Source organism: Elephas maximus, chromosome 16 (genome assembly GCF_024166365.1).
Source record: "Elephas maximus indicus isolate mEleMax1 chromosome 16, mEleMax1 primary haplotype, whole genome shotgun sequence".
Classification (NCBI taxonomy): domain Eukaryota; kingdom Metazoa; phylum Chordata; class Mammalia; order Proboscidea; family Elephantidae; genus Elephas; species Elephas maximus.
This window is the reverse complement of record NC_064834.1, coordinates 44,769,467-44,795,298: the sequence shown is the minus strand read 5'-3', so window position 1 is coordinate 44,795,298 and position 25,832 is coordinate 44,769,467. Positions and strand designations below refer to the sequence as shown.

General features: G+C 46.5%; 1 protein-coding gene across 1 annotated transcript; it reads right to left on the bottom strand.

The window, feature by feature from the left end:
- Window positions 1–1,833: 1,833 nt before the first annotated feature.
- FFAR4 (free fatty acid receptor 4) lies at window positions 1,834–21,188 on the bottom strand. The gene is made up of 3 exons (XM_049855365.1): window positions 20,605–21,188; window positions 11,696–11,824; window positions 1,834–2,433 (listed from the first exon to the last, which is right to left on the bottom strand). Exons 1-3 carry the CDS (start codon window positions 21,169–21,171, stop codon window positions 2,044–2,046), a joined length of 1,086 nt encoding a protein of 361 aa, XP_049711322.1. The 5' UTR covers window positions 21,172–21,188; the 3' UTR covers window positions 1,834–2,043.
- Window positions 21,189–25,832: the final 4,644 nt, after the last annotated feature.

Sequence of the window (25,832 nt, the reverse complement as noted above, 5' to 3'; positions counted from 1 at the left end):
CTGCCTTCAAGAGAGCCTGGCTCATCAGCTTCAGTTTAACAACCTCAGAAGCCCATAAGACACCCACACATCACAAAATTGCTTCAATTCACAAGATCTGTCAACTAAAGATGAATGAAAGATCCCTCTCCCCTTGTTCTCAAGCCTGTGATTCCCATAGATCTTATGTCAGAAGTAGGCTGCTCCACAAACTACACAAGCAATGGCAACTACAGGCACTGACTGACTTGTCAACAAGATGTGTTGAGCACCTACTATATGCCAGGCCATGTGCTACTTCACGTTCCAGCAATTGGCCCAACCTCCAAGAGTTGATGTATCTCTGGGTTCAGCCTTTGGCTCTGGTTTCTTCTCTCTCTCCATTCTGTCCCAGAGATATTCGACAAAACCATAGGTCTGTACATACCATCTGACTCCCAACATCGTACCTCTAGGCACAAGCTCTATAACCCTGCATTCAACTGCCTTCTCTCTATTTGGATGTCTCACTGGGACATCATACTTCTATGCCCCAAATGAAACTCAGCTCTCCCACTCTCGTTCCCCCACCACCCCAGTCTTCCCCATTTTGTTGCCCACCACACCATCCACCAAATGTTTAGTTAATAGCCTAGGGGTCAGTCTTGAGTCCTCTCCTTTTGTCACATTCTTAATCCGACCATCAATAAATCATATTTGTGCCATCTTCTCACAGTATATCCTGAGCCAATCACTTCTCACAATCCCCCACTGATACCACCCACCTCCAAGCTCCCCATCATCTTTTTCTGCCTCAGCAGCTGCCTAACTGGTATCCATTTTCACTCTTGCCCCTCAAAGTCCGTTCTCTGCAGGGCAGACAGTAATATTCAAAAGTGTACATCAGGCCGTAACAATCTCCAATAGCAAACTTCTAGTGGCGCCCATTCTATACAATAAACTCCCTATGGTGGCCTCTAAGACTCTCTGTATAACTCTCTGGAACTTCTGTAGCCCTCTAACTCCCCTAGCCTCAATTGATGGGCTCCAGGGAGGCACTCTTCTGTCCCATCTTTGAAGACAGTGTCTCATGGAGAATAGGTCCAGTCAATAGTTTGCTTTGCTTTGGCTGTACCATTCTTCTCTGTTCCACAAACACGCCGACCTCTTTACACTAGTGCCTCCTCTGCCTGCGAAGCCCCTTCTTCAGATTCATATGGTTGACTGACTCTTTCTTATCATTCACATTTCAGGTCCAATGTCACTCCTCAGAAAGATCTCCCTACACCCCCTCTCCTCATCCGAATTACCATCACTACCATAGCATTCTCTCCTATATTCTTCCTGGCACTAATTCATTTTCTGATACTATATTACTTATTGACTTAATATTCAGTGTTCCTCCTCCCACTAGAAAGTAAACACCCTGAGGGCGGGGTTGGTTCATCACTGTCTGGCTCATCACTGTATTTCCAGCAGGGGCTTAATAAACATCTGATGAATGAATCAATGAAAGGATTCACTCACATTCTCACTCTTACACATTTTGGAGGCACCCAACCTTCTCTCTGATTTCATGAAAACTTTCCCCCTGAAGGGGTCCATGGCACTTTTTAAAAACAGTAATAAGAAATCACCTTTAATTTTTCCTTGGAAATTTCTCAAACATTCTTGATATCCATGAATAACCCTGAGGTCTTACAAGTCCAGGGGGACTAGACTGGCTGTGACCCTTCAAACGAGAAATATGGGGCCTGGATCAGTTCCAAGTCTCACTTCAGAAACAGGAAGGCTTTATTATATGTAGGAGAAGGGATTGCTGAACAGTTATAAATAAAAAATTCATTTAAGTTAATTATATTACAAACACGCTGAAAAAGCTCATATTTAAAAGGAACCCATAGCATATCCTTTTGTAAAGGAAAAATAATGTTGAATAATTATCTCTTAACGTGTCATTGTTGTGTATTTGCACGGGTTTAAAGCAGAGTACACTTGTATGATGGTCCTGGAAATTCACTCCCTTTGCAAATATACTAGGGCTCACCCCATAGTGAGAAGCTTGGCCTACAGAAAAAAATTTAACTAGCTAGAAATAATAGATAAATCATTTCTTCTTACAGACGTGTCTGTAAAAATGTCTTCCTTTTTCAGGAACAAGAAGCAGCAAATCATTTTCCTCCATTCATTCCTAAACAGTGCCATGTTGTAGAGAATGGGGTTTAGAGCTGAATTGGCAAAGGTGAAGGCCACCACCCAGAAGAAGAGGGATGGCCAAATGACCAGGTCTTGCTTGAAGTTCTGGATCAAGATGAGGAGGATGGTAATGATGATGGGGCTCCACATGATGAAGAAGGAGACCATGAGCAGCAAGAGCGTCCGGAAGAGCCGAAAGTCCTGCTGGGACACACGGATCTGGTGGCTCTCTGAGTATGCCAGGCTCACCGTGAGCCTCTTCCTGGATGCCTTCGTGATCTGCAGGAAGGCAAAACAGAACAGAGCCAGAGTTTACGGGAGAATGTCAAAGGTTTTTCATTTAGGAGGAACAAAGGGTCCAGGAGTTGGTATCTGCAATCCTGGCTGCACTGGGGCTATCTGGCTTTGGAACTTTGTGGGGAGTAAACTCCTTCTCAGAGGCCTGGCACAGTCCCCACACTCAGGGGGCACTGGAAAAATGTGGCCCCTGGCTGGCCTTCTGAGAGGCACGGCAGAAAATAATCCACATTCTGAATAGAACTGATGAGGGGAGGTGCAAAAGCCTGAACTGGGTGGTCTAGAAAAGGAGGACATGTGAACAGATGCACATCTTTCCTGTTACTCCTTTTTAAAAATCAATTGTATGAAAGCAATATGTACTCAAGATACAAACTCAAACAAGATGATATTGAAGGGAATCAAATGAAAACATATAAGGCATCTGACCTGCTGTATCCTCCATTTCCACATGCTAGAGGTAACCCAGGTAGATGGTTTCCTGTATGCCCTTCTGGAAATGCTCTACATCCACACACATACCTGGCTACAGGATCATAGATGTTTGTACTTTTGCATTGTACAAATGGATGATTACATCATGCACCCTGCTTTGAAGCTTGCTTCTTTTTTACTTAACAGAATATCTTGGTCTGAGCATCCCAACCACCACCACTGCCATCGAGTCGATTCCGACTCACAGCTACCCTACAGGCCAGGATAGAACTGCCCCATAGAGTTTTCACGGAGCACCTGGCAGATTTGAACTGTTGACATCTTGGTTAGCGGCCATAGCATTTAACCACTAGGCCACCAGGGTTTCTCTTTTGCCTAATTTTGATTGTCCGCTAGGCACAGCCAGAGGGGAGAAGGCCCGGCTGTCACCTTTCACTCCTTCAGTTCCCTTGGTGCCAAGATGGTGGTAGTGGGAAGGGACATGGACCACTGATGGTGGGAGGGCTGATGATGGGAGGTGGGGTGGCAGGTAACTTGCACAATGAGACAACTGAGGCTGTCTGGTGCACAGCTATCCTGGGATGTAATGGGGAATGGTGCCTATCAGCCTAACATGCTTTGTGCCAGCCTGTCTTGACCACATTAGTTAAAAAACAACAACAACAACAAAAACTTCCACTTCCTTAGTCTGGCCATGTGTCTTTCTGCATTTTCTGGCCACTGAACGGGTGCTTACAGAGTCTGGAGACTGAAAGCTGAGGAATCTCGTTGTGAGCTCAGGCTTGCCTTCCTGGACCATTTTCCTAAGATTCCTGAATCTCAAGAGGGAAAGTAATTAGCAGGTAATTAACACCATTCACAATTTGCCCAAGTGTAACTCCAAGATGAGGCTGGCTTAAAATATTCCCCTTAGAATATTTCTAACTAATTGAAGGACAGGAGTCCCTGGGTGATGCAAATGATTAGCACTCTCGTCCACTAACCAAAAGGTTGGAGGTTCAAGTCCAACCAGAGGCATCTTGGACAATGTAATTCCAAAGAATCAGCCATGGAAAACCCTATGGAGCACAGTTCTACTCTGACACACATGGGGTCACCATGAGTCAGAAATGACTCAATGGCAATGGGTTTGATTGAAAACCCACTGCCGTCGAGTTGATTCCAACTCATCGCGACCCTATAAGACAGCGTAGAAGTGCCCCATGGGGTTTCCAAGGAGAGGCTGGTGGATTCTAACTGCCAACCTTTTGATTAGCAGCTAAGTTCTTAACCACTGTGCCACCAGGGCTCTGGTTTAATTGAAAGACACCCATTTAACTGTCTTATCATTAATGTGATTGCTTGCTTGTTTATGTGCAGTAGTTTAAGTCCAGCTCTTGCTGACGGAGACCAGGCAACAGATGCTGAGTGAACAAGGTCCCTTCCCCATGCCCACTCCCAACAATAACAAGAACAAAAACATTCGTTTGGACAGCCAAGCTTCATTAGCACTCCCTGTATGCTGGGCACTGTGCTACACCTTTGTTTTATAAACTGTCGCATTTCATTCACAACTACTCTTTGAGACCGTACTATTATTATCTTCACTTCACCCAAACCAAAAACAAACCTGTTGCTGTCGAGTTGATTCCAACTCATAGCAACCTTATAGGACAGAGTAGAACTGCCCCATAGAGTTTCCAAGGAGGGTCTGGTGGATTTGAACTGCTGACATTTTGGTTAGCAGCTGTAGCTCTTAGCCACTATGCCAGTAGGGTTTCCATTTCCACTTCACAAGGAGGAAATTGGGTCTCAGGAATGTGAAGTAATTTATTCAAGGTTACTCCATTAATAATAAATTGTCAGAGTTCCCATCTGTAGAAACAGAGCTCGGCTGTGCTCAAGATTAATCATCTCCAGAGTAACATAAAAAACCAAAGCCAAACCCATTGCTGTCAGGTCAATATCGACTCATAGTGACCTTATAGGATAAGGTAGAACTGCCCCATAGGGTTTTCAAGGAGCAGCTGGTGGATTCGAACTGCCTACCTTTTGGTTCACAGCTGAGCGTTTAACCACTGCACTACCAGGGTAACATAAAAGGCTCAGAATGTGTTACCAGTCTAGTCAGCCCTCCCCTCTACTGCCTGCTCTGCAGACTGAGAGTTGCTCAGGAGACATAACCCGCCATCTTGGGCTCATATGCTGGTGGTGATATGGTACATCAAGTCTGGAAGTTGCTATGTAGAATGAAATTTAGAGCTTACGTTCAGGTGAAAATGTATGGATTGAATTATGTCTCCCGAAAAGTTACGTTGAAGTCTTAACCCCTGGTACCTGTAAATATGACCTTGTTTGGAAATAGGATATTTGAAGATGATTCAGTTAACATGAGGTCATACTGGAGTAGGGTGGGTCCTAATCCAGTCTGAGTGGTCCTTATAAGAGAGAAGAGACACAGACAGACACACAGGGGGAAGAACGTCATGTGGCCACAGAGGCAGACAAGGAGTTATACTGCAGCTGCAAGCACAGGAATACATGGGGTTACCAGAAGCCAGGAAATAAAAGAACAGCTCTTCCCCTAGAGCCTTTGGAGATAACATGGGCCTGCCAACACCTGTGAATTTGGACATCTAGCTTCCGGAAGGGTGATACAACGTTCCTGTTATTTTCAGTCACCCACTTTGTGGTATTTTGTAATGGCAGCCCTAGGAAATTAGGACAGCTGGTTAATCTGAGCAGACAACCTTGGCCAATAGATCTGGGCAGCAGATGGGTGGGCTGCAGGGGAAGCGGCACTGCCCTTCAGTAGGGGTGATACTCTAGGTCAAAGTGCATCCTGATGGGCATCTGTATGCCAGTTCCAACAACAGCCTCATCCCTCAAACTGCCTACATTGCCCTGCCAAGACAGGTGCCCATGTATCCAGAGTTCATGGTATACAGTGCTTCATAGATATCTGTTGAATGAATGATACTGACAGAAGCTCACATCTATTGAGCATCTACGGTGTGCCAGGCCCTGTACATGGCAAATGAGTTATCTCTTTAAATTCTCCCAACAATCCTGTGAGGTATGTACTTTCATGATCTCCATTTTACAGATGAGGAAACTGAGGTTCAAAGAGGTTAAGTAACTTTCCCAACATTACCCTGCTAGGAAGTTGCAGAACTGGGCTTCAAGCACTGGCAATCTGACTCCAGCCCATGCTCTTTATCTTGAGCTGGTCCCTTCCCACCTCTCCTGTCTGTGTCAGTGGAAATCCTCTGCCCTGCCTTTAACTCCAAGTCTAATGCCATGAACTCCAAGAAGCCTTCCTGGTTCTTCTCCCCGTCAGCACCCTGCATTGCTTTGTTCCTGGTGATTACGGGGCACTTGCCACACAGACTGTGTGGTAGGTGATGTGTTGGTCTCACCCCTGGCTCTAGCAGACTGCAGGCTCCTCGGGTCCTGGGACCATGAATGAGGCATCCCTGTGACCGCCATGCCCCAGGGCTCTGGCAGGTGCCTGACAATGACTGTGAGTGAACAGACTAAGCAGGCTGACTCATGGGCCAAGTGCGTAAGTGTTTGGGTCTTGTTTTAGCACTGACAGATGCTACTGCTTCCTTCCCTCCACAGCTCCCACAGCTTGTGCGGGGTGAGGACGGAAATGGGGCCTTTATAATCAAATGTGGTTCCGCCCTTGCTCTGTGACCTGGATGGCAAGACTAGTCAACAATAACAAATTAAAAACAACAACGACAAGAAAACCAAGCCAATTGCTGTAGAGTCTGATTCACTGTGGCCCATGTATGTCAGAGTAGAATTGTGCTCCATAAGGTTTTCAATGGCTAATTTGGGGGGATTAGATTGCCTTTCTTCCAAGGAACTCCTTGTGGACTCAAACCCCCAACCTTTTGGTTAGCAGCCAAGTATGTTAACCATTTGCACCACCCAGGGACTCTAGCTAACACTTACCCAAGGTTTAAAATGTCTCAGGCATTACACTTAGCGTGTTTTCACATTAAATTAAATGCTTGATTAACTTTTGAGGATTACATTTAATCCTCCAAGCAAGCCTACAAAGTAGGTCCTGGCGTTACCCCCATTTTTAGAGTAAGAGGCAGAAGCTCTGAGAGGTGAAGCGATTTGCTTAAGGAATCTGCCCCACAGGGAGCAGCTGACATTCTTCACCTCCTGCCAGGAGGAGAACTGACCACCTGCCTCAAAGTCACTGCACCGTTTGCTAAAATGCAAATGCTTGGGCCCCACCTTCAGATATTTTGATTCTGTGGTTCTGAGTGGAACCCAGAACCTGCATTTTAAATAAACTGCCCACTAACATATGAGAACTACTAATCTAAGACAACAGGCTTGGTGTGGGCTCCCCATCGCCCCATTTCCCCACCCTCCACCCCTCACCCCTGTCCTTTGAAGGAGAGTCTCTTTTTAAACTGTCTGGTTGAGACTTGCTACCTTCACACCCATGTGAATTTATGAAGACTGAATTGTAAAGATTTTACACCCCTTTGCCACACCTCAGTTGCTCTCACCAGCTCTAGGGGTGGTGATGATCTCCACTGCTGACAGGCGGATGCAGGTAGGGTGCTCACATTAACACAGTTCTGACCTAGTCTCTTCCTGGGAGCCACAAGGGGTAGACCCTGGGGGTTGCCTTGGTCAATCAGCAGCTTCCCCATTAGAAACATCATACAATAGACCTCTATCTTTCTAAAGGGTCCACCTCCCTTTCCATCACTGGCCAGCAGGCCTCCAAGCTGGGGGAATGAGGGCCAGGTATGGAGAAAGGGCTTCATCTTCACTGTTCAGCACCTTCACGTTCAGTTTTAACAAATTTTGTTTCTCAGCTAAGCTCTGAGATAGGCTGAAGGTTATCCTACCTCAAGCTATGGACTCACTCATTTAACAAATATTTACTGAGCACCTCTACTGTGTGCTAAGCACTCTTATAAGTGCTGGCTATACATCAATAAACAAGATGGTGGGGGAAAGAAGCCCTGCCCACATTGCACTTCCATTTTAGAGTGTCTGTAGGGGTAAGGGAAGGGAACAAAAAACATATGCACTGTTACACAAGGTAGAAGCATCATATATTGCCATGGCAATAGTTGCTGGGTAATAAGGCAAATCAAGTCCAAAGAGCTGGCATTGACAGCTTGATAGAAGACACTGGGGAGTGGCTGGGAGGCTATTTCCCTGGGAAACTGTTGATTGGAAAAAGCTGCTGAAGATGTATGGCTTGTCTGAGTCATGAGGAAAGAGGAAGCAGGGATAGCAGAAGGGCGAATAAGGCCACTGCCCTGAGTACCCTTGAAGTGTGATCAGCAGGGGAAGAGCCCAGGTAAAGCCTCAGAAGAGCTTTAAAAACTCAGCTGCTTTTAATCTTTGTCCAGGTCAGAATCAGTAACCAGGAGAGGACTTTAGAGCGGGGCTTCCCATAAGGAGTTTCACAGAGCACCAATTTGAAGTGGGGCCTTGGAAGAAAGGCCTGGCGATCTACTTCTGAAAAATCAGCCACTGAAAACCCTATGGAGCACAGTTCTACTCTGACTTTTGAGGTCTCCACGAGCCAGAGTTGACTTAATGGGAATGGTTAACTGGTTGTCGTCAGATTTAGCCAGGTTGCCTACTCTATTCCTGTCCTGGAGATCCCCAGTGTACATTAGTGTAACAAAGGCTCTGAGAAGTTCTGCACCTAAGAAACCCACTCACTCTGTTAACAGAGCGTTTCCCAAACTATGTGATCATGGAACACTTTTTAATACCTTCTAACATCGCATGGAGTTATAGGGAGCACTCTAGGGGAGACTGTTTTGGAGGAATAAAAGATTAGGGTGATTTGGAAGAGGCACGCCTCAAACCCACAGATGGGCCTGGGTTAGAGGCAGCAGTGACAGCTGAGCCTTGAGGACTGGTGGGAAAGGGGTGGGTTTTTCAGTTACGTGCCAAGCAGCTTCCAGTGTTCTCTAATTGTGTTTTGTCTCTATGAAGACAGACCTGGGGTTTGTGATAGGGAGAATGGAAGGCTGACTGTGGGTTTATATGCAAATTGGAGAATGATGAACTGCTGTTTAGAGGCAGGTGGATAAGAGGACCACTCCCTAAACTCATCAGGTCTGTTGAGGGTTTCTTTTTTTTTTTATTTTTAGTTTTTTCCAGTGGGACCTGGCCTGAGAAAACATAGGGGGTGAATGGGAAATTTTTCCATAGAATAATTCAGTCTGCCATCACCAGGCAACTGAGGGGTATGAGGCAGGAATGAAAAAGGGACAAACCAGAGCTTTCTTGCCTTTAGAAGACTCAGGAGCGGAATCACCAAGGAGGAGGCACTAAATGCTGCCCTCCCCTTCCAGCCTGTGCTGCTCCAGGACCGATTCCTTGTTTTTGCTGTGCTCCAAATCTGGGGCCCTCGTAATTATCCTCTCAAAAATCTCCTTGGTACCTTTCCCTGGAATGCTCTGAGAGAAGAGGCAGACTTGCCTCACAAAAAACAATAGGTGTAATTTATCCAGCACCTGTTCAGCTCAACCTCATCTACCCTGAGACCAGAAGAACTAGATGGTGCCCAACTACTACTACTAATGACTGTCTGATCAAGGCCACAATAGATGAATCCTGATAGAAGGGGAGAAAAATGTGGAAAAGAGCTCAAATTCTTAAAAAGTCCAGACTTACTAGACTAGTTGAGACTCCCCGAGACTATTGCCCTGAGATACTCCATAAAACTTGAACTAAAACTACCCCCTGAGGTCCCTTTTAGCTAAATAACAGTTTGGCTTATATAATAAAGAGTATTACCCATGAGTACTGTGTACCTTTAAAAAGTCATCTATATGAGACCAAATGGTCAACCATTACTTTAAAGCAAAAATGAATGGTCTAATGGGACAGAGAGACCAGATTACTGGAAACAAAACATCCAGAATGGAATCGAGAATGTTGACACATTGTGAAAAATGTAACCAATGTCACTGAACAATTAGTATTGCAATTGTCAAATGGAAACCTAACTTGCTTTTACTGAAAACACAATAAAATGTTATTTAGAAAAAGTTTAAATGAGTTTCTGGCACATTGTAAATTCTACATAAATATTTATAAAATAAATTTTTAAATTTTTAAATTCATTCTATATTTCTCTTCCTTCTCACTAGCTTTTCTTTTTTAATTTAATGATAATAGCTAACACACGCCTTTTTCATAGGCAGAGCGAAGCTGCAAACACTTTACAGACCTTAACTCTAGGCCTGAATCTGCCACATGCAAGTCCCAGGCTGATGGTCACTTTGAGGGTCACTAGTATCTGGTGGGGAAGAGTTTGGGGAAGAGTTTAGGGAAGAGCCGGAGAGGCCATCTCCCACAGGGCCCAAGGGTTAGCAAACCTGAGCGGGGCTTGGGCTGGCTTTGGGTTCTGAGCATCTAAGAAGCCTGCAGATCCTGAGTTACAAAGAAAGGGCCATAAAAGTGGCCAGACAGCGAGCAGGACATCAGGGCACCACTTTGATACGCCCGTTTGCCAGATGACACATAATATGCTATAAAACCAAGATTCAACAACTGTAAAACTCCAAAAAGGACTTAAAGGCTGCACGTTAGGCCTTCTAAAATGAGCTTACATCTACGTACATGCTGTCTGCCTGGGCCAGCTCCTTATGGGTAAATGGGCTGCCTCAAGAAGTGAGAAACAGGCTGTGCATTATTTTAGGTCCCTATACGCACTTGTGAAAATAGAGATCATTTCCTGTTTCAGTAGGGATTTTAAATGCCCATTGCTTGGGAGTGGAGGGTAACCAGAGGGAAGAGCAAGTGAGGGCTTCTGGGCTACTGGTAACGTTCTGTTTCTTGATCTGGTAGGTGCTTTTACAGGTATACACACGTATACCTGCTTTTATAGGTATCCGGAAGCTTCACATGTATGCTGGGTGTGCTTTTTCTCTCTGTATATTCTACTTCAATAAAAAATGATAAAGTATACATTCTCCATTACTGAAGTACTGTTTGTGATGGGGAAACAATGGATACAACCCAAAGGTCCATAAAATAAATTATGTCACATCTGTAGGCTAGAAGACCATGTAGGCATTAAAAGTAATGAGACAGAAAAAAAAGCAATGAGACAGAGATCTAGGAATTGATATGGAAAGATATTATGACATAGTGTTAAGTAAGAAAGGAAGTTATAGAGCAGATAGTATTATCTGTCCTATGGGCTCACTATGAGTCAGAATCAACTTGATGGCAATGGGTTTGGTTTTTGGTTTTATATACGTATATATACATATATGTAAAACTTACCTAAATATATATATGTAAATTTATAAGACAAATAACTTGAAAAAACATTCCTTGAATTGTTAACAATTGGGGGTACAGCAAATTTTCAGTTTTTGTGTTACACATTTCTATATGTCTGTGGCATAGTGGTTAAGAGCTACAGCTGCTAACCAATATGTCAGCAGTTCGAATCCATGAGGCACTCCTTGCAAACCCTATGGGGCAGTTAGTTCTACTCTGCCCTATAGGGTCACTATGCATTGGAATCGACTCAACAGCAATGGGTTTGGGTTTTGGTTTTGATCTTAATTTTTTTATAATTAGTTTGTATTATTTTAGTGATCAGAAAATGAAAGTAATAATCACATAGATATAACTTATTTTTTTTAAATACCAAACTCACTTTGCTCAATGTTGCAGAATAGGTGGATCTGGTCAGTGAACCAGGATTGGACCAGAGTGAACTCTTCTAACCCTGAAATTCTAAGATTCTACCTGAAATACCCCAAGCCCAAGTGAAGTTCAGCTGCAGCACTTGAAACATACGTACCTGTAAAATTTTGGAGTAACTGATCACAATGACCAGCCCGGGCACCAAGAAGTTCAAAGTTGCAAAAGACACATCCCAAGAGATTTCTCCTGCAACGTTGGGCCAAACCAGAGTGCAAATTGGAATTTCCTAGTTACGAAAAGAAAGAGGACATCATTTAAAAGTGGGCTGCTTACTTGGCCTCAATCCTAGCCGGCAGTTACCCGACACTGTCACACCCCTAGAGCCCTGATGGTGCACTGGTTAAGAGCTCAGGCTGCTAACTAGGCAGTTCTATTCTGTCGTACAGGGTTGGTATGAGTCAGAATTGACTCTACGGCAATGGGTTTGTTTGTTTTCCAATCACACCCTCATGTTACACTATTACACAAAGGTGGTATAAACTGTACATCCCAGAATCCTTTCTACTGCCCACTGCAATCCCACTTACAAGCCACGTGCTTCTGACCCTCAGCATAACCACTGACGACAGACAGGGTGATAATTATCGTTTCCATTCTCCAGGGGAGGCAATTAAGCCTCAAGGTCTCAGGGTCACAGGCTGGTAAGAGCTAGAGTCAGTCAGGTGTGGGTCTTGAGACCCCAGGTCCAGTGCTCTTCCCAATCCCCTGGGCACAGCTGCAAAAAGCCCTGGAGCCTTCTCTCCCAAGCCCTCCATTTTACACAGAAGGAATTGTAGGCTTAGAAACCTCTTCCTAAAACACTAAAGGGTGGTCCTTTTAAACCATACAGTATTTTCCCCCAAAGAGCTAAATGGTTATAAGGGACATCTGCGGACCTACCCAGAAAACTCTTTCTCAGGCAAGGCAAACAAGGCTGAATGCTTCTATTGCATTTGCACCTTGAAAGGGAGGATGAAAATGCTGCCTCTTTTTCCTGCTTTGTTAGATGGCTTACAAATGGACTGGACGTTCCAAAACCTTGTCTCCCCACCCCACTGTCTGCACCTGATGGGAACCAGTTTATTAAATCTTTCTACATTTCCGTGATTGGAGAAAAACTTGTGTCTCTCAGGAATCTTCTGAATATTGGCAGTGAAGTAACCTCTGCTCTTTAGATAATCCACGCAGCCCTTACTTATACTCAGCGCTCTGCCCACCACAGGCTCCTCATTCCTGTATATTGGTGGGCAATATGTCCCAGCAGATATGCTGAAGAGGTAATTGGAAGAAATGCTGAACATGACTTGGTCTCTAATTCCCATACTTTTGATGGAAAAATGTAATAGAGGGAGCAGAAAAACAGATGACCCCAGAACCATTTCTTGAAACCCCCAAGAGTCCCCAGATCCTTCCAAAAGCCTTTGCCAAAGCATCTGCCAAAATCTCTCCAGGTCCAGGTGGCTACTTAACAAGATTTTGCAGCAAGATGGGGAATGATAGGGCAAGGTATTCTCCCTACATTAGGGGCAAAAATGCAGGTCTCTAAACAATATGCCCGTATGGTCCCAGCATTGTTGAAGATAGTGTTTTGTGTGAATGAGTAAATATACAGGGTCTATGCATGCACGCGCACACACACGCACATGCACATTTGCATAGAAACAAGACTTCAAGGATCCACCCCAGAAAGTAAAGTGTATGTTACCAAGCAGGTCTCTTAAGTTTTTTATTCTTTTGGTTTATCTGGATTTTCTAAATCTTCCATGATGTGCCCATATTATTTTTATAATTTAAAAAAGGCAGTAAAAGTTAACTTTTAAGAGAAGTGATGTTTGAACATGAAACAGATCACCATGACAGTTTAGCAAACCTAACCAGCCATTCTGCCACAAAGACAATGAACCCGCCCTAGGAAGTCTCCCAAATTCCGTGACTCTAATGAAGATGTTCTTTCACCTTATCATGAAGTGATGAGGAAGTAGGATAAGAACTCTGAGCGGTGCCCCATCCATGAACTAAGAGAAGGTGCAACTGCCCCATGAGGCCTAAATGACTGATTTATATGCTCTTTAGAAAACTTTATATGGTATAGTTGATTAAATGCAGTGTCTGCTCTCATAAAAAAAAAAAAAAAAAAACGCACCACGCCCACAGTCAGGAATCTAACCTGGTGTTATAACTTCGTTTCAGTGGGGAAATCTACTTGACTTAAGTCATTTTGAACCTAATATTTACCCTCAGGTTGTGACTATCAGGAGGAGTCCAGCAGTGTATCAAATCTGGGGATGTGAGTGTTTGTTATATTATTCTCTGTACTTTTTCTGCATATTTGAAATGTTTCCTGATTTTAAAAAGGCAACTTAAATCCCAAAAGGGCCAGGCCTGTCTTGTCCACTGAGCTCCAGAAGTGGGGTTGGTAGAGTCAACAGCTGTCTTCTTTAATTCACTTACTCAATCATTCATTCACTTAATAAATTGTGGCTAAACCAACCACAGAAACACTGGTGGCATAGTAGTTAAGAGCTACGGCTGCTAACCAAGAGATCAGCAGTTCAAATTCACCAGGTGCTCCTTGGAAACCCTATGGGGCAGTTCTACTCTGTCCTATAGGGTCGCTATGAGTCAGAATTAACTCGATGGCAGCGGATTTGGTTTAAACCAACTCTGTCCCTGCAGTCAAAGAGCCTACAGTGCAGGTAGAGGAAGAGAAACTTCAATACAGGGCTGCCATCAAGTCAATTCCGACTCAGAGTGACCCTGTAGGACAGAGTAGAACAGCCCCATAGGGTTTCCTAGGCTGTAATCTTGTACTGAAGCGGATCACCAGGTCGCTTCTCCCTTGGAGCAGCTGGTGAGTTTGAAACAACAACCTTTCGGTTAGCAGCCAAGCGCTTAACCATTGCTCCACCAGGGCTCCCAATACAGGGCAGCCAGCCAGAAGTGGCGGAGAAAGCAACAGGAAGTCACTCAGGAAAGTGGCATCTGAGAGGGTGATTTCAGTTGTGCCTGGAAGGATGGCAGTGAGGCTTTAGCAAAGGCAATAAGGGGGCCTGCACTCATGCATTGGGATTAGAAGGGATGAAGGCTGGAGGCCACATGCAACGATGACTTAATTTGACTTGCACCCCTCAAATGTCTTCAGTCACATCCCAATCTCCATTTCTTGGCCATCTCATCCATTTCCACGGCTTCTTTTGGCAGATGATGCTCCCATGTACTCTTCCCAGCCCTCTCCTGAACCCCAGACTCACCCCAGTGCCATGAGGGGAGCTTCGTAGGTCTGCTTCATAGATCCCCACTCCAAAGGGTTCTGCCCCCCACAGTCACTGAATCAGGTGAGCTACTGGCCAAGCCTGTCAGCTACCTAAGTCCTGGCCTTTCTCTCTCAGTTCTCACCCAGAAGGAACTCTAAGCGCCTCCATATCTCTACTATTGGTGGCCCACCCCCCTCCCAGACCAGGCCATCTCTGGCAGTATAAGTCCAAACTCCCTAAAGGGCCTTACCTGACCCTTCTCCAACTAACCCCTACCAACCCTTCTAGCACCATCTCTTGCCAATGGTGCCCCTCATGCTCTGCACGAGCCTGGCTGAGAATTGGCCACTGCTCAGCATAGCAGTGCAGGGTTCCCTTGGCCTCCACTGGGGTATTTCCTTTGTTTGCAACATAGCTGCCTCAGTCCCCATATGTCCTGATCTGGTTAACTTCCCCTCATCTTCTCACCTCAGCTGAGACAGCACTACCTTCAGGTAGCCTTCCTGATGACTTCCAGTGCCCACAATGGCCCTTTCCACAGCTTTCTGCAATCTGTACAGTGATCACCTGGTTTCCTGTCTGAAGCCCCCCCTAAGTTTTGAGTTACTCAAGGCACCCAGCACCTACCTAGAACTATGCCTGGCATACATTAGGTGCTGTGTAAAAGAAAAAAAAATTGTCAAATGAAGAGATTTTCTAAGAAGATGCCACTGGTGAATGGGGACACTTGTCTACGGGCACTGCTCAAATGCTGACTCTTCCCTACAGTGGCTGACTTATTTGCAAACAGCCACCTGATTCCAGCTCTTTTCCTGTCAGCTTCTCTAATGAATCTACTGATGTATCTCCAAACCAAAAAATCAAAGCCATTGCCATTGGGTCAACTACAACTCACAGTGACAACACAGGACAGCGTTGAACTGCCCCATAGAGTTTCCAAGGAGCACCTGGTGGATTCGAACTGCCAGCCTTTTGGTTAGCAACCGTAGCTCTTAGCCACTACACCACCAGGGTTTCTCGGAGTATCTCCAGGGGCCCCTTTGTAAATCATTCCCCTTGCCCCACCTGCTCAAACAAAATGGAAGACTTCAAGGTGATTTTACGGAAGTAGGAATTCTAGCTGCATGTCTTCTTCCCTGTCAGCTTTCCATAGTCCCTGGGTGGTGCAAGTGGTTAACAGACTTGGCTGCTAACCAAAAATCGGAGTCTACCTAGAAGTGCCTCAGAAGAAAGGCCTGGCAATCTACTTCTAAAAAAATCAGTCGTCGAAAACCCCAGGGAGCAAAGTTCTGCTCTGACACACATGGGGTCACCATGAGTCAGAATCAACTCAATGGCAACTGGTATCAACTTCCCAAAAGCAAAGGGAAAAAAAAAACCCAAGAAATGTACTTGCTTTCTTACATTTGAAAAGTATCTCCTAATACTAACAAAAGCAAGTAAACTGCGTTTGTCTCCTCAGGTGACGGACAATCAATGGAGACACAATAACATCATTGGTGAGTGTTACATCAAGGGCAGGGCACAGCAGGGAGCCAGGTGCTCCTCAGGAAGTTTGAACTCATGGAAGTTGACCCAGGAAGGAACCAGACAGACCCGGACCAAATTCCAGTTCAATTCTTTGCCCAAGGTGTGACTTTAGGCATTTCCTCCTCCGGGAAATAAACATAGGACGCCTACTCATGAGGTTATTGTGAGGACTGAATGGAGTCAGGGTCTGAGACCACCTGGGTGCTCAATAAATATATTTGGACAGAAATTGTGGTCATGTGATTGTTTCCAGCCCAATGCCTGGCCCTGGTGTGCCTGGGTGTGGGGAAAGAGATGGGGTCCTCAGTAAATGTTCATGAAATGAATGGGCAGCAGCACCTTCTGGCCAGGTACACAGTCTTCTTCCCCAGTTGCCAAAGAGGGTCACTGCCCGCCAAAGCCACGGCACCCTCAAGCAGGAATCCCATTGGAACAGGCTGCTCTGACCTGGCTGAGATGTCCGTGTTGCTAGGATGTGTTCATTCCCTTAAAATGGCAGTCTATTATTTTACAGCAATCAGAGGAATTACGCTGTTTGAAGAATGTTTAAAATGTTTACAACCAATGATAAGGAAACTAGTAATATTAGCAATTCTGGAGCACTTAACTGTGTATGCCTGGCATTGGCCCATTTATTGCACATTCATCCTCATGATAATTCTATAAGGGTAATACTGTTATCACACCCATTTTGCAAATGAGAAAAGTGAGGCAGAGAGCGGTGGGGCAACTTGCTGTCTGTCCCACGGCTCCTAAACGACAGACATGGGGTTCATACTCAGAACATCTGATTCCAAAGCCCATATTTCAAATACCAAAGTGTCTAGCAAAATCATTTTCATCTCCTCCCCTCCCCTTCAGTGATGTTTTAAAGGAGGCACCCTGGACTGCTGGGCACCCACAGCCCAAATGAACAAAGGTAGTCATGATCCTGTTTTTTTTCTGGGTGGGGCAGGAAGGGGGCTTAGATAAGCAGAAAACTGTTAAAGACACTGTCACCCTGGCTAGCCCTCATTGCAGGCAGGGAGCCAGTTTGTGCATGAGGTAGGGGGCATTAGTTTTCTTAGCATGTGGTTTAGGTAGGAAAATGGCCCCAGTTCAAAATCTCCATATTTAGTGTCCAGTTGTAAGGGGGCTGGCAACATTTACAGTTGGGGCGGGGAGGTATAAAGACAGAGAAAACAAGCCTTTCCTAATTTTAAATGTGAGACTCAGTTCAGTCTAGACCAGACCTTTCTCTGTCCCTTTTTAAAATTGCCACACTCCTTTTTGTTGTTGTTGTTGGTGTCTCATTCTTTTTCATTTACTTCTTCAACCTCTGAGCCTCAGTTTGCTCACCTATAAAAGTGGGGTGTTTCTTTCATGCTCCAGCACTACCCCCTGAGGCACTGGGGAGTTTTTCTGTTTGTTGGCTTATTAGGCAGGGGAGAGGGGATGCAACTAAGGGAAACGACAAGGAGAATGGAGAGCCAGAAAGGACTGTCCCATTTTCATTACAAGCTCCTCCTCCCTGCTCTCAGAATTTCTGTGAATGAGGTTCCCACACTAACTCACCTGGCCCCTAATCTTCCAAAGCCCTGCACAGGCCCCTGTCTCTCTCAGTGGCTCTGCCCACATCCCTCATCCAAAGGCCATTAAAAATGAGGAGGTGTTTCTTCATTAATTCAAGAGGCCTGTGTGCTGAGGGGCACTGAGGGGAAGCCTCCACAACACAGACTTCCATGGAAACACCTTGTCAGCAGAACTCTGGGCACTCCACAAGGGCTGCAGAGGGACCCAACCACAAATGTCCTGCCAGGCGTAAAATGCCGTGCGGCCAAGACACAGACAGTCCCCCATCTGTGCAAAAGAAGGCCTTCTTGTTCAAACAATCACCTATGTCCATATCAATAAACCATTTTTAATCTGGGCTTTTAGCTGGGAGGTGACAAGAGCCTCATTTCTCAGCATTATTTGCCAGTTAAGTTGGATAGAAGGAGCCCCGATGGCGCAGTGGTTAAGCACTCAGCAGTTAACCAAAAGATTGGTGGTTCAAACCAACCAACGGCTTTGTGGGAGAAAGACCTGGCAACCAACTCCCCTAGAGATTACAGCCAAGAAAACCCTGCTGGGCAGTTCTACTCACATGGGCTGCCATGAATCGAAATCAACTCCACAGCACCTACCAACAGGTAGGACTGTACCCAAAACAATTTTCAAAAGGAAGGGCACAAAATACACGTCTGGAAACAAGGTATCCTTAAGAGTCCTTCTATTGGATCTTTAATTCCCAGGATGCCATTTTTTTTTTTTTAATGTAAGAAAAAATAGGGGAGAAATCCCTCAACTGAAAAACACAGAAATACTGTAACTCAATGTGAAAATAACTTTAAAAAAAAAAAAAAACCCGATGGTAGAAATGTAAACAAACAAAACTGATGTCAGAAACCAGCCCCCAGTTACTCTGGTCCAATTGGGGCGATGGCCTGTGCTTCCACTTATTTCAGAACCATCTGCTTGCTTCTTGAGTGCCAGGTGTACCTGGGCTGAGGAGGACAAGACCTCCCACTAAGTGAGGGTCCTTGGCCCACCCATGCAAATCTCCCCCAGTAGGTTCACCTATCCCTGCTCTCCTTGGCCCCCACCTGATGGGACGAGGCCACGCACTCCATGTTCTTTGAGCAAGTGCCACAGGCTGGATACAGTTCTCGCCTGTGCAACATTTACAGTCTTTAAAAAAATGTATTCAACACAAGAAATAAACTACTAGGAAATAGGCTTTTAGGTATCATTTATGTTTTTTAAAAAAAATACTGCTGACACAGGATGCAGACTCTACCCACCACCCCCAAAAAAGGCCTGCTTGAAAGATTAATCTGGGAAAGATCCCTGAGAAGCCCACCTCTGTGTCCATACTCTGGACAGTCACACACTTAGGGGGTGTCCTCTGGTGGGACTGTGTTCCATCTCCACAGCTCTGATGGAGCCTCTCACCCAGGCCTGGTGACATGGCATATTCCTCACCCTAGACCAGCCCTGCATAGGCCTTTCTTAGGAGCTGCTGTTTGTGCTGGGTTTCTCAGGGGACCCACATTTCCTCCTGGGGCTGGGGACCAGAAACTCCGTGCCCACGGTAGAAAAAGGCAGGGGGCCAAGAACGCAGCCTCGGGCAGATGCACTGGCAGGCTCAGACTGGAGCAGCGACTGGCTCTTCCCGCTGGGCGCACAGACTGCCTTAAGTCCCTTCCCTACCACTCCCCATGAGACCGCCGAGAACCTAGTGCACAGGGTGGACAATAGATCCGCCAGACACTGGCCTCCACCCTGGCCCAGAGCCGGCCCGATCTTCTGGGCGAATCTCGGTGTGCCAACCCTGTAGCCGCGAAATGAGGGGGCAAGGAGACCAAGACTCTGGGGGACCCCTCTAGGGTCAGACCTGCGCTAGGGATTCTGCATCAATGTCCTTCACTGTTCGCAGAACCCTTTTAAGATCGTGGACCCCTCTATGATCTGAGCGACAACTGTGGGCCTGCTGCCCAGAATAAAGTTCACCGGCCCAGCCTTACGCAAGGCTGGGATCTGTGTGACATTTCAGGCGCTCGGGCACCCCAAAGCCATTATCCAAGGAGGCCAGTACAAGAAAAACCTGTGGTCTAGTCCAATTTCTCTGTCTTGCCATTGGGAAAACTGAGGCCCCGAGAGGAGACCTCGCAAGCCTCCAAGAGGCAGCGCTGGGTCTGGGTTCCTGAGTCTCCAGTGCCCTTTCTCCAGTCCTGTCCTCACGCACCTGCCCGCGCTCTTTCGAAGTCCCGCGGTGAAACTGCTGGGCAGGATCCCAACTACTCCTCCCACTAAGGGTGAGGGACCCTGGCCAAGTTAATATTCCTCTGTGCCTCAGTCTCCTCATCTGTGTAGGTGGGCTTGGAAATAATACTCACTCAGCGGTAAAACAGAAGCCAATGTAATGTGATGAGCACTGGGTCCTAGACCCTCGAACTTCCGTCGGCTTGTCTGGTCAGACTACCCGTTATTTCATTAAACTCTCAATAAAGAGTCCTTGCACTTCATAGGAATTTTTGGGACGCCACTGTCAGCGTATTGGAGGGCGTTTAGGGGACCCATGTCTCAGGGTTGTGTGAGATTTAAGTGGTAAAACCTGACAGTGCCGAGCCAGTACGACAAACGGCCTGTTACGATTTTTGTTGTCATTATCCCGGCTCGTGGTTTCCGCCAATCCCCGCCCCCTAGGTCGCCCCGCGCTCACCTGGTCCGCTCCGGGGAACCGCTGCGGGACGACATTGAAGAAGACGCAGAGGGGCAGAGCGGCGAGCGCCGAGTAGCCCCAGATGAGAGCGAGCAGCGCGGCCCGCGTCCGCCACCCCGGGCCCCGCAAGCCTCGCTGTAGACGCACGATGCACACCATGCGCTCCAGGCTGACAGCGGCCAGCGTGAGGATGGTAACGCTGCCGCTCAGGCTCATCACGTAGAAGAGCAGATGGCAGGCAATGGGCCCCAGCAGCCAGGCCTCAGTCCAGCGCACGGCCAGCACCGGCGGGATGGCGCTGGCGAAGAGCAGGTCCGCGCAGAAGAGGTTGAGGACAAGGCAGGCGGTGGTGCCGCGACGGCGTCGGCGCGCCACCAGCACCAGGGCGCACACGTTGCCCAGCAGCGACACCGCAAAGATGAGCACCAGCACGACCGTCTCCACGGCGCTCAGCACCAGCCGGTGGTGTCTCTTGACGTCGGAGAAAAAGGGAAAGCGGGTGCCGTTGGCTGGCTCCAGGGTGCGCAGGGATCCCGCGCCCGCCGCCTGTGCATAGTCAGCGGACATGCCGGGCGTCCGGCCGCCGGCAGCCGTCTGCGAGCGTGCTCATCTGGGAGAGTCTGAGCGCCAAGGCGGGGAAAGAGGGAGGGAGGCGGTTGCGACATCTGCCTTCTGGCCACCTCCCGGCCTGAGGAGCGCCAGAGCGCGCGGGAACGAGGAAGTGGCCAGCGGTGTCGTCTGGAAACACCCTGGCTGGGTGGGGAGGTGGAAGCCTCAGGCCCTCGAGCCCGGCCTTGGAAGAGCCGGAAGGGCCAGGAAACCCCACGGAGTGAGTCCCCGGGACCCCCGCGAGGTCTCCTCAGGCCCCTTCAGGGTCTTGGGGCACCAAGTGTGCAAAGCCCTTAAAACACCAGTTTAGTCGAAATTTATTTAGGAATATCAGATCTGGACTTTGAAGATAATTTAAGCCTGTGCTGTTCAGACTTCACGGAACAGTGCCCATGGGTCTGGGGGTAGATCCCAAAACAACTAGCAATGAGCCCAGATTTTTTTTTTTTAATCTTTTGCTTTATCATTAATAACAGTGCGATGTTAGCGGTATTACTTACTGTCTCTGTGCACCGGTTTTTTCATCTATAACATGGAAATAATAACCATACTTCATGGGGTTATTGTGCGGATCACATAAAAATTTAGTACAAGACTGGGCACACAGCGGAGTTTCCCCAAATCTTGCATAAACTTGACACCCCAGAAAGAGGGCTCTTCCAAGGCTTTCAAGTGCACACACAGGCTGTGACTGTGTCTCAGGCACCCCAGTTTGAAAAGCACTGAGCCAATTCAGTCCTGTTACAGATGGGGAAACTGAGGCCCAGCAAGAAGTGACTTGTCTAAGGTGGTCCCTAGTTGATAATGGAAAGCAGGCCACCTGCCCCTGCCACACACCCTTTTACAGAACTATCACTTCTCGATTCCTGTAAATTAGGAAGTTAGAGACTGGGAAGTGTGCCTGTGGCCTGAGGCCCACTGACCACTGGCAGACAAGCCACCCTCCCACCGCCCCCACACTTTCACCCATTTCCTCTTTGCCACACTATGGGGCTTCTCCCAGTTGCCCATTCTGTCTGGTCGTTGTCTCTGTGTGTTTATCAAGGGTTGGGTGTGCCAGTCTGAGGTGCTGTCCGAGGAGGGGGTGCACTTGTGTGTCTGCTTACCACTGTGTCATGTGAGTTGGAGTTGACGATGTGGCCTCTGACCTGAGGGGTAGGTTGCGTGGCCCCGGGAGATAGGTATGCAGGGAGGTTGGCTAGGCTCAAACTGCAAAACAGAACCAGTATGCGTTCCTGACAGAGATGAAAAAGAGCAAGAGATTGAAATAAAGGGAAGTCGCCACAGAGATTTTAGCAAATGGGATCAGGGGATATCAGTTTTTACGTGAGGGAAAGGAGAGTTCTGTTGGGGGGGGTGTTAAGGAAAGGGAGAGAGAGAGATTCCATTATCACAGGTTGGTATGACATGGGCACAGGAAGAGGTTTCCCCAGAGGGGACAGGGCAGGAGGGATCTCTGGGCTGGAAGACCTCCTTTATCATTATCCCCCAGGGTTCTCCCAATGGCAAAATGATGAGCGCCAAAAAAACAAAAACAAAAAAACCCAAACCCATTGCTGTCAAGTCGATTCTGACTCATAGTGACCCTGTAGGACATAGTAGAACTGTCCCATAGAGTTTCCAAGGAGCACCTGGTAGATTCGAACTGCAGACCTTTTTATTAGCAGCCAGAGCACTTAACCACTACTCCGCCAGGGTTTCCATATGGTGAGCGCATGGATTCCAAAATTTTCAGTTCACATCACCTCAGGGTGCCACTTCATGACCAAAAGAAATACCTAACAGTTTGATTTATTAAGGAGCTGAGTCCAAACAACTTAGTAGGACTTTAGTTCTAACAACTTAGTAAAAAATTTAGTAGCCATCTGGAAAAACAACGCACTTAAGTTGAAAAAGTATATTTTTGTTTCATTCATACATAACCACAGTTACCTCCTAATGGGATGCAGATACCCATTGAGCTCTACACAGCCTTTAGAAACTGGGAATTAGATTGAACACTGCTATCCTCATTTCCTCTTCTAAGCTGCTTTCCTTGCAGTTGTTGCTTTTGATCACAGCATCCTGTGAAAAGCCAGCTTTGTGACAATATAATGTCATGGGTCTAATGTTCAGTCAGTGATTTACCTTACGTTAGTGGTTCATGCAGAGTCTGAAAGATACAGAGTGTCGCTGTGTTTCCCTGGAGCATCTGAGGCACGTGGACCCAGTGGTTAAGAACTCAGGCTTAGAAGCCAGCCGGCAGGACTCAGAATCCTGGCTCTACAGCTTGCTGTGTGACCTTGGGCAAGTAGTATAGCTTCTTGTTGTTTCAGCCTTCCCACATATGAAAAGGGGATAATAATAGTACTGACCCCGTAGAGCTGTGGGGGATTAAGTGAAGTTGATATATATGAAGCACTTAGAACAGTGGCCATCAAGCAGACCCTGCAGGTCAGGCTCTGTGCGCAGCCCTAGGCATGGACTGGCCATACACCCTGGTTGCTGCGACCCTGTTCATGAAATTATTATGACAACCCCTTTCACTATCCAAATTGCCTTGGTTCGGAGGATAAATCACCTGGTCGCCCTACCTATACATTTATTAACTCATTTTGTTCTCATATGAGTTGCAGTCATTGGGGTTTGAATCTGGGCTATCTGATTTCAGAATCCATGCCTTTAACCACTAGATGAGTGGTTCCTGAACAGGGGAGATTTTGTCCCCCACGCTGGGGGCATTGGGCAATGTCTGCAGACATTTTCGGTTGTCAGACTGGGAAGGGGGGATTGCTACTGCATCTAATGGGTAGAGACCAGGGATGCTGCTAAACATCCTACAATGCACAAGACAATTCCCTCACAACAAAGAATTATCTGGCACCAAATGTCAATAGAGCAGAGCTTGAGAAGCTAGGCACTAGAGTACATGACCTCTCGAGACCTTTACCTCTTACTAGAGCTAGACATACAATCATTTTCCTCATGGGGTTTTACCGCATCCTCTATAATCCCTTTAGTAAACCCACTGGGGAAGGTTCAGCTTTGTGCTCTGGCCCCAGATGTTCACAGCTGTGAAACTCCTTTTGTCCATGGGGCTGCCCATGGCGTCTCCCCGTGGGCTGACCTCACATGAGCCTTAGGGACAAGATGACAGGAAACCCCGGGCCAGGCCCTTATTGAGTGAATTGTATTTATAGCTTGTAGTTATTAATTACTATTATTATCACACTCTTTGCTTCTTTCACTCTTAGATAAAACAGTAGAAACAGAGACAAGGATCCACCAAGTGTAAATATAGACAACCTGGTTTCTGAACTAAAAGGAAGGTCAGCCTCGTGGGATGCAACCTGCACTGGTTTATTTTGTTTTCAACGAAAGAGGAGGGGAGTGCACAAGGAACATTTTCTGTGTATAGTTTTCCTATGGAAAAAATTTACAAAGCTTGTATAAAAATGCATACTGACCCATGACTTCTTCTCCAAACCTTTCTGTGAAAGTTCTTCTGTCTGTCTATCCATCTATCTAGCAGTTCTGAGAAAGAAGTCCTTGCAGGAATCAGAGTATCTCCTTGCAAAATCAAGATCTATTGTAGAGCAATATGCAAAAGGCACTTATCATTGTATAAAGATTTTGAATCTCCCTCTGCTTCTGGTTCTCTGCTTCCTCCCATCTTGTCAAGGGTGGTCTCCAGCAGATCCAATTACCTGGAGATTTCACAGCTGAGTAACCACCTCAGCCGGGCCAGGGTGGGAGAAAGAAGAGGGTCACCTTGCACCTTGAGAAGGGCTCCTCATGCCCCTTCTTCAAGGAAGGGCAAGAGTTCCCAGGTGCACAAAGCATTCAACAGCATTCCAGGCCAAGGGGGACAGCATATCAAGAATGAGAAAGCACCAGAGAGCATGACATGCCTGGGAAAAGGCAAAAGCTTTCATGTGTCTCATGCCTATAATTATCTCTACTGTCCACATCATATCTACCAGCAAAAAGAAAGAAATTCATGGAGAAACTGGAAAAGAAAAAAATTAAAACTAGCAGGACAAGTGATCAGAATGCTACTTGTGAATTGTTTACTACTAGGGGCCTTTTTTTTTTTTTTTTTAGGGGCCCAGAGTGGAGTCCCTGGGTGATAAAAATAATTAACCAAAAGGTTACAGCCTACACAACCCCAAGACCAGAAGAGCTAGATGGTGCCCAGCTACCACTACCTACCACTCTGACCGGGATCACAATAACGGTCCCGGACAGAGCAGAAGAAAAATGTAGAACTAAAAAATCAAATTCTTAAAAAAGATCAGACTTACTGGCCTGATAGAGACTGGAAGAATTCCAGAGACTACGGCTTTAAGACACCCCTCTGACACGGAACTATAGCCATTCCCGGGAACTACCTTCCAGCCAAACAATAAAAAAAAAAGGCCTATAAAATAAGCAATAACACCCGTAAAGAACTTATATGAGACCAAAAGGTAACACTTGCTCAAAAGTAAAGGTGAGAAGGCAGGAAGGGGTAGGAAAACCGGATGAAAGGAAATGGGGAACCCAGGGGGGAAATGGGGACAGTGTTTACGCAGTGTGGGGATTAATGTCATGGAGCACTGTGTACAGTTTGTTGAATGAGAAACTAATGTGCTCTGTAA

Excerpts from the sequence above, each read along its gene's own strand:
- FFAR4 (XM_049855365.1), bottom strand. The coding sequence starts at position 21,171 with ATGTCCGCTGACTATGCACAGGCGGCGGGCGCGGGATCCCTGCGCACC. Across the intron at positions 11,825-20,604 it reads GGTTCCCCGGAGCGGACCAG|GAAATTCCAATTTGCACTCT; the intron begins GTGAGCGCGGGG and ends TTTCGTAACTAG. Across the intron at positions 2,434-11,695 it reads GTTACTCCAAAATTTTACAG|ATCACGAAGGCATCCAGGAA; the intron begins GTACGTATGTTT and ends GCCTTCCTGCAG.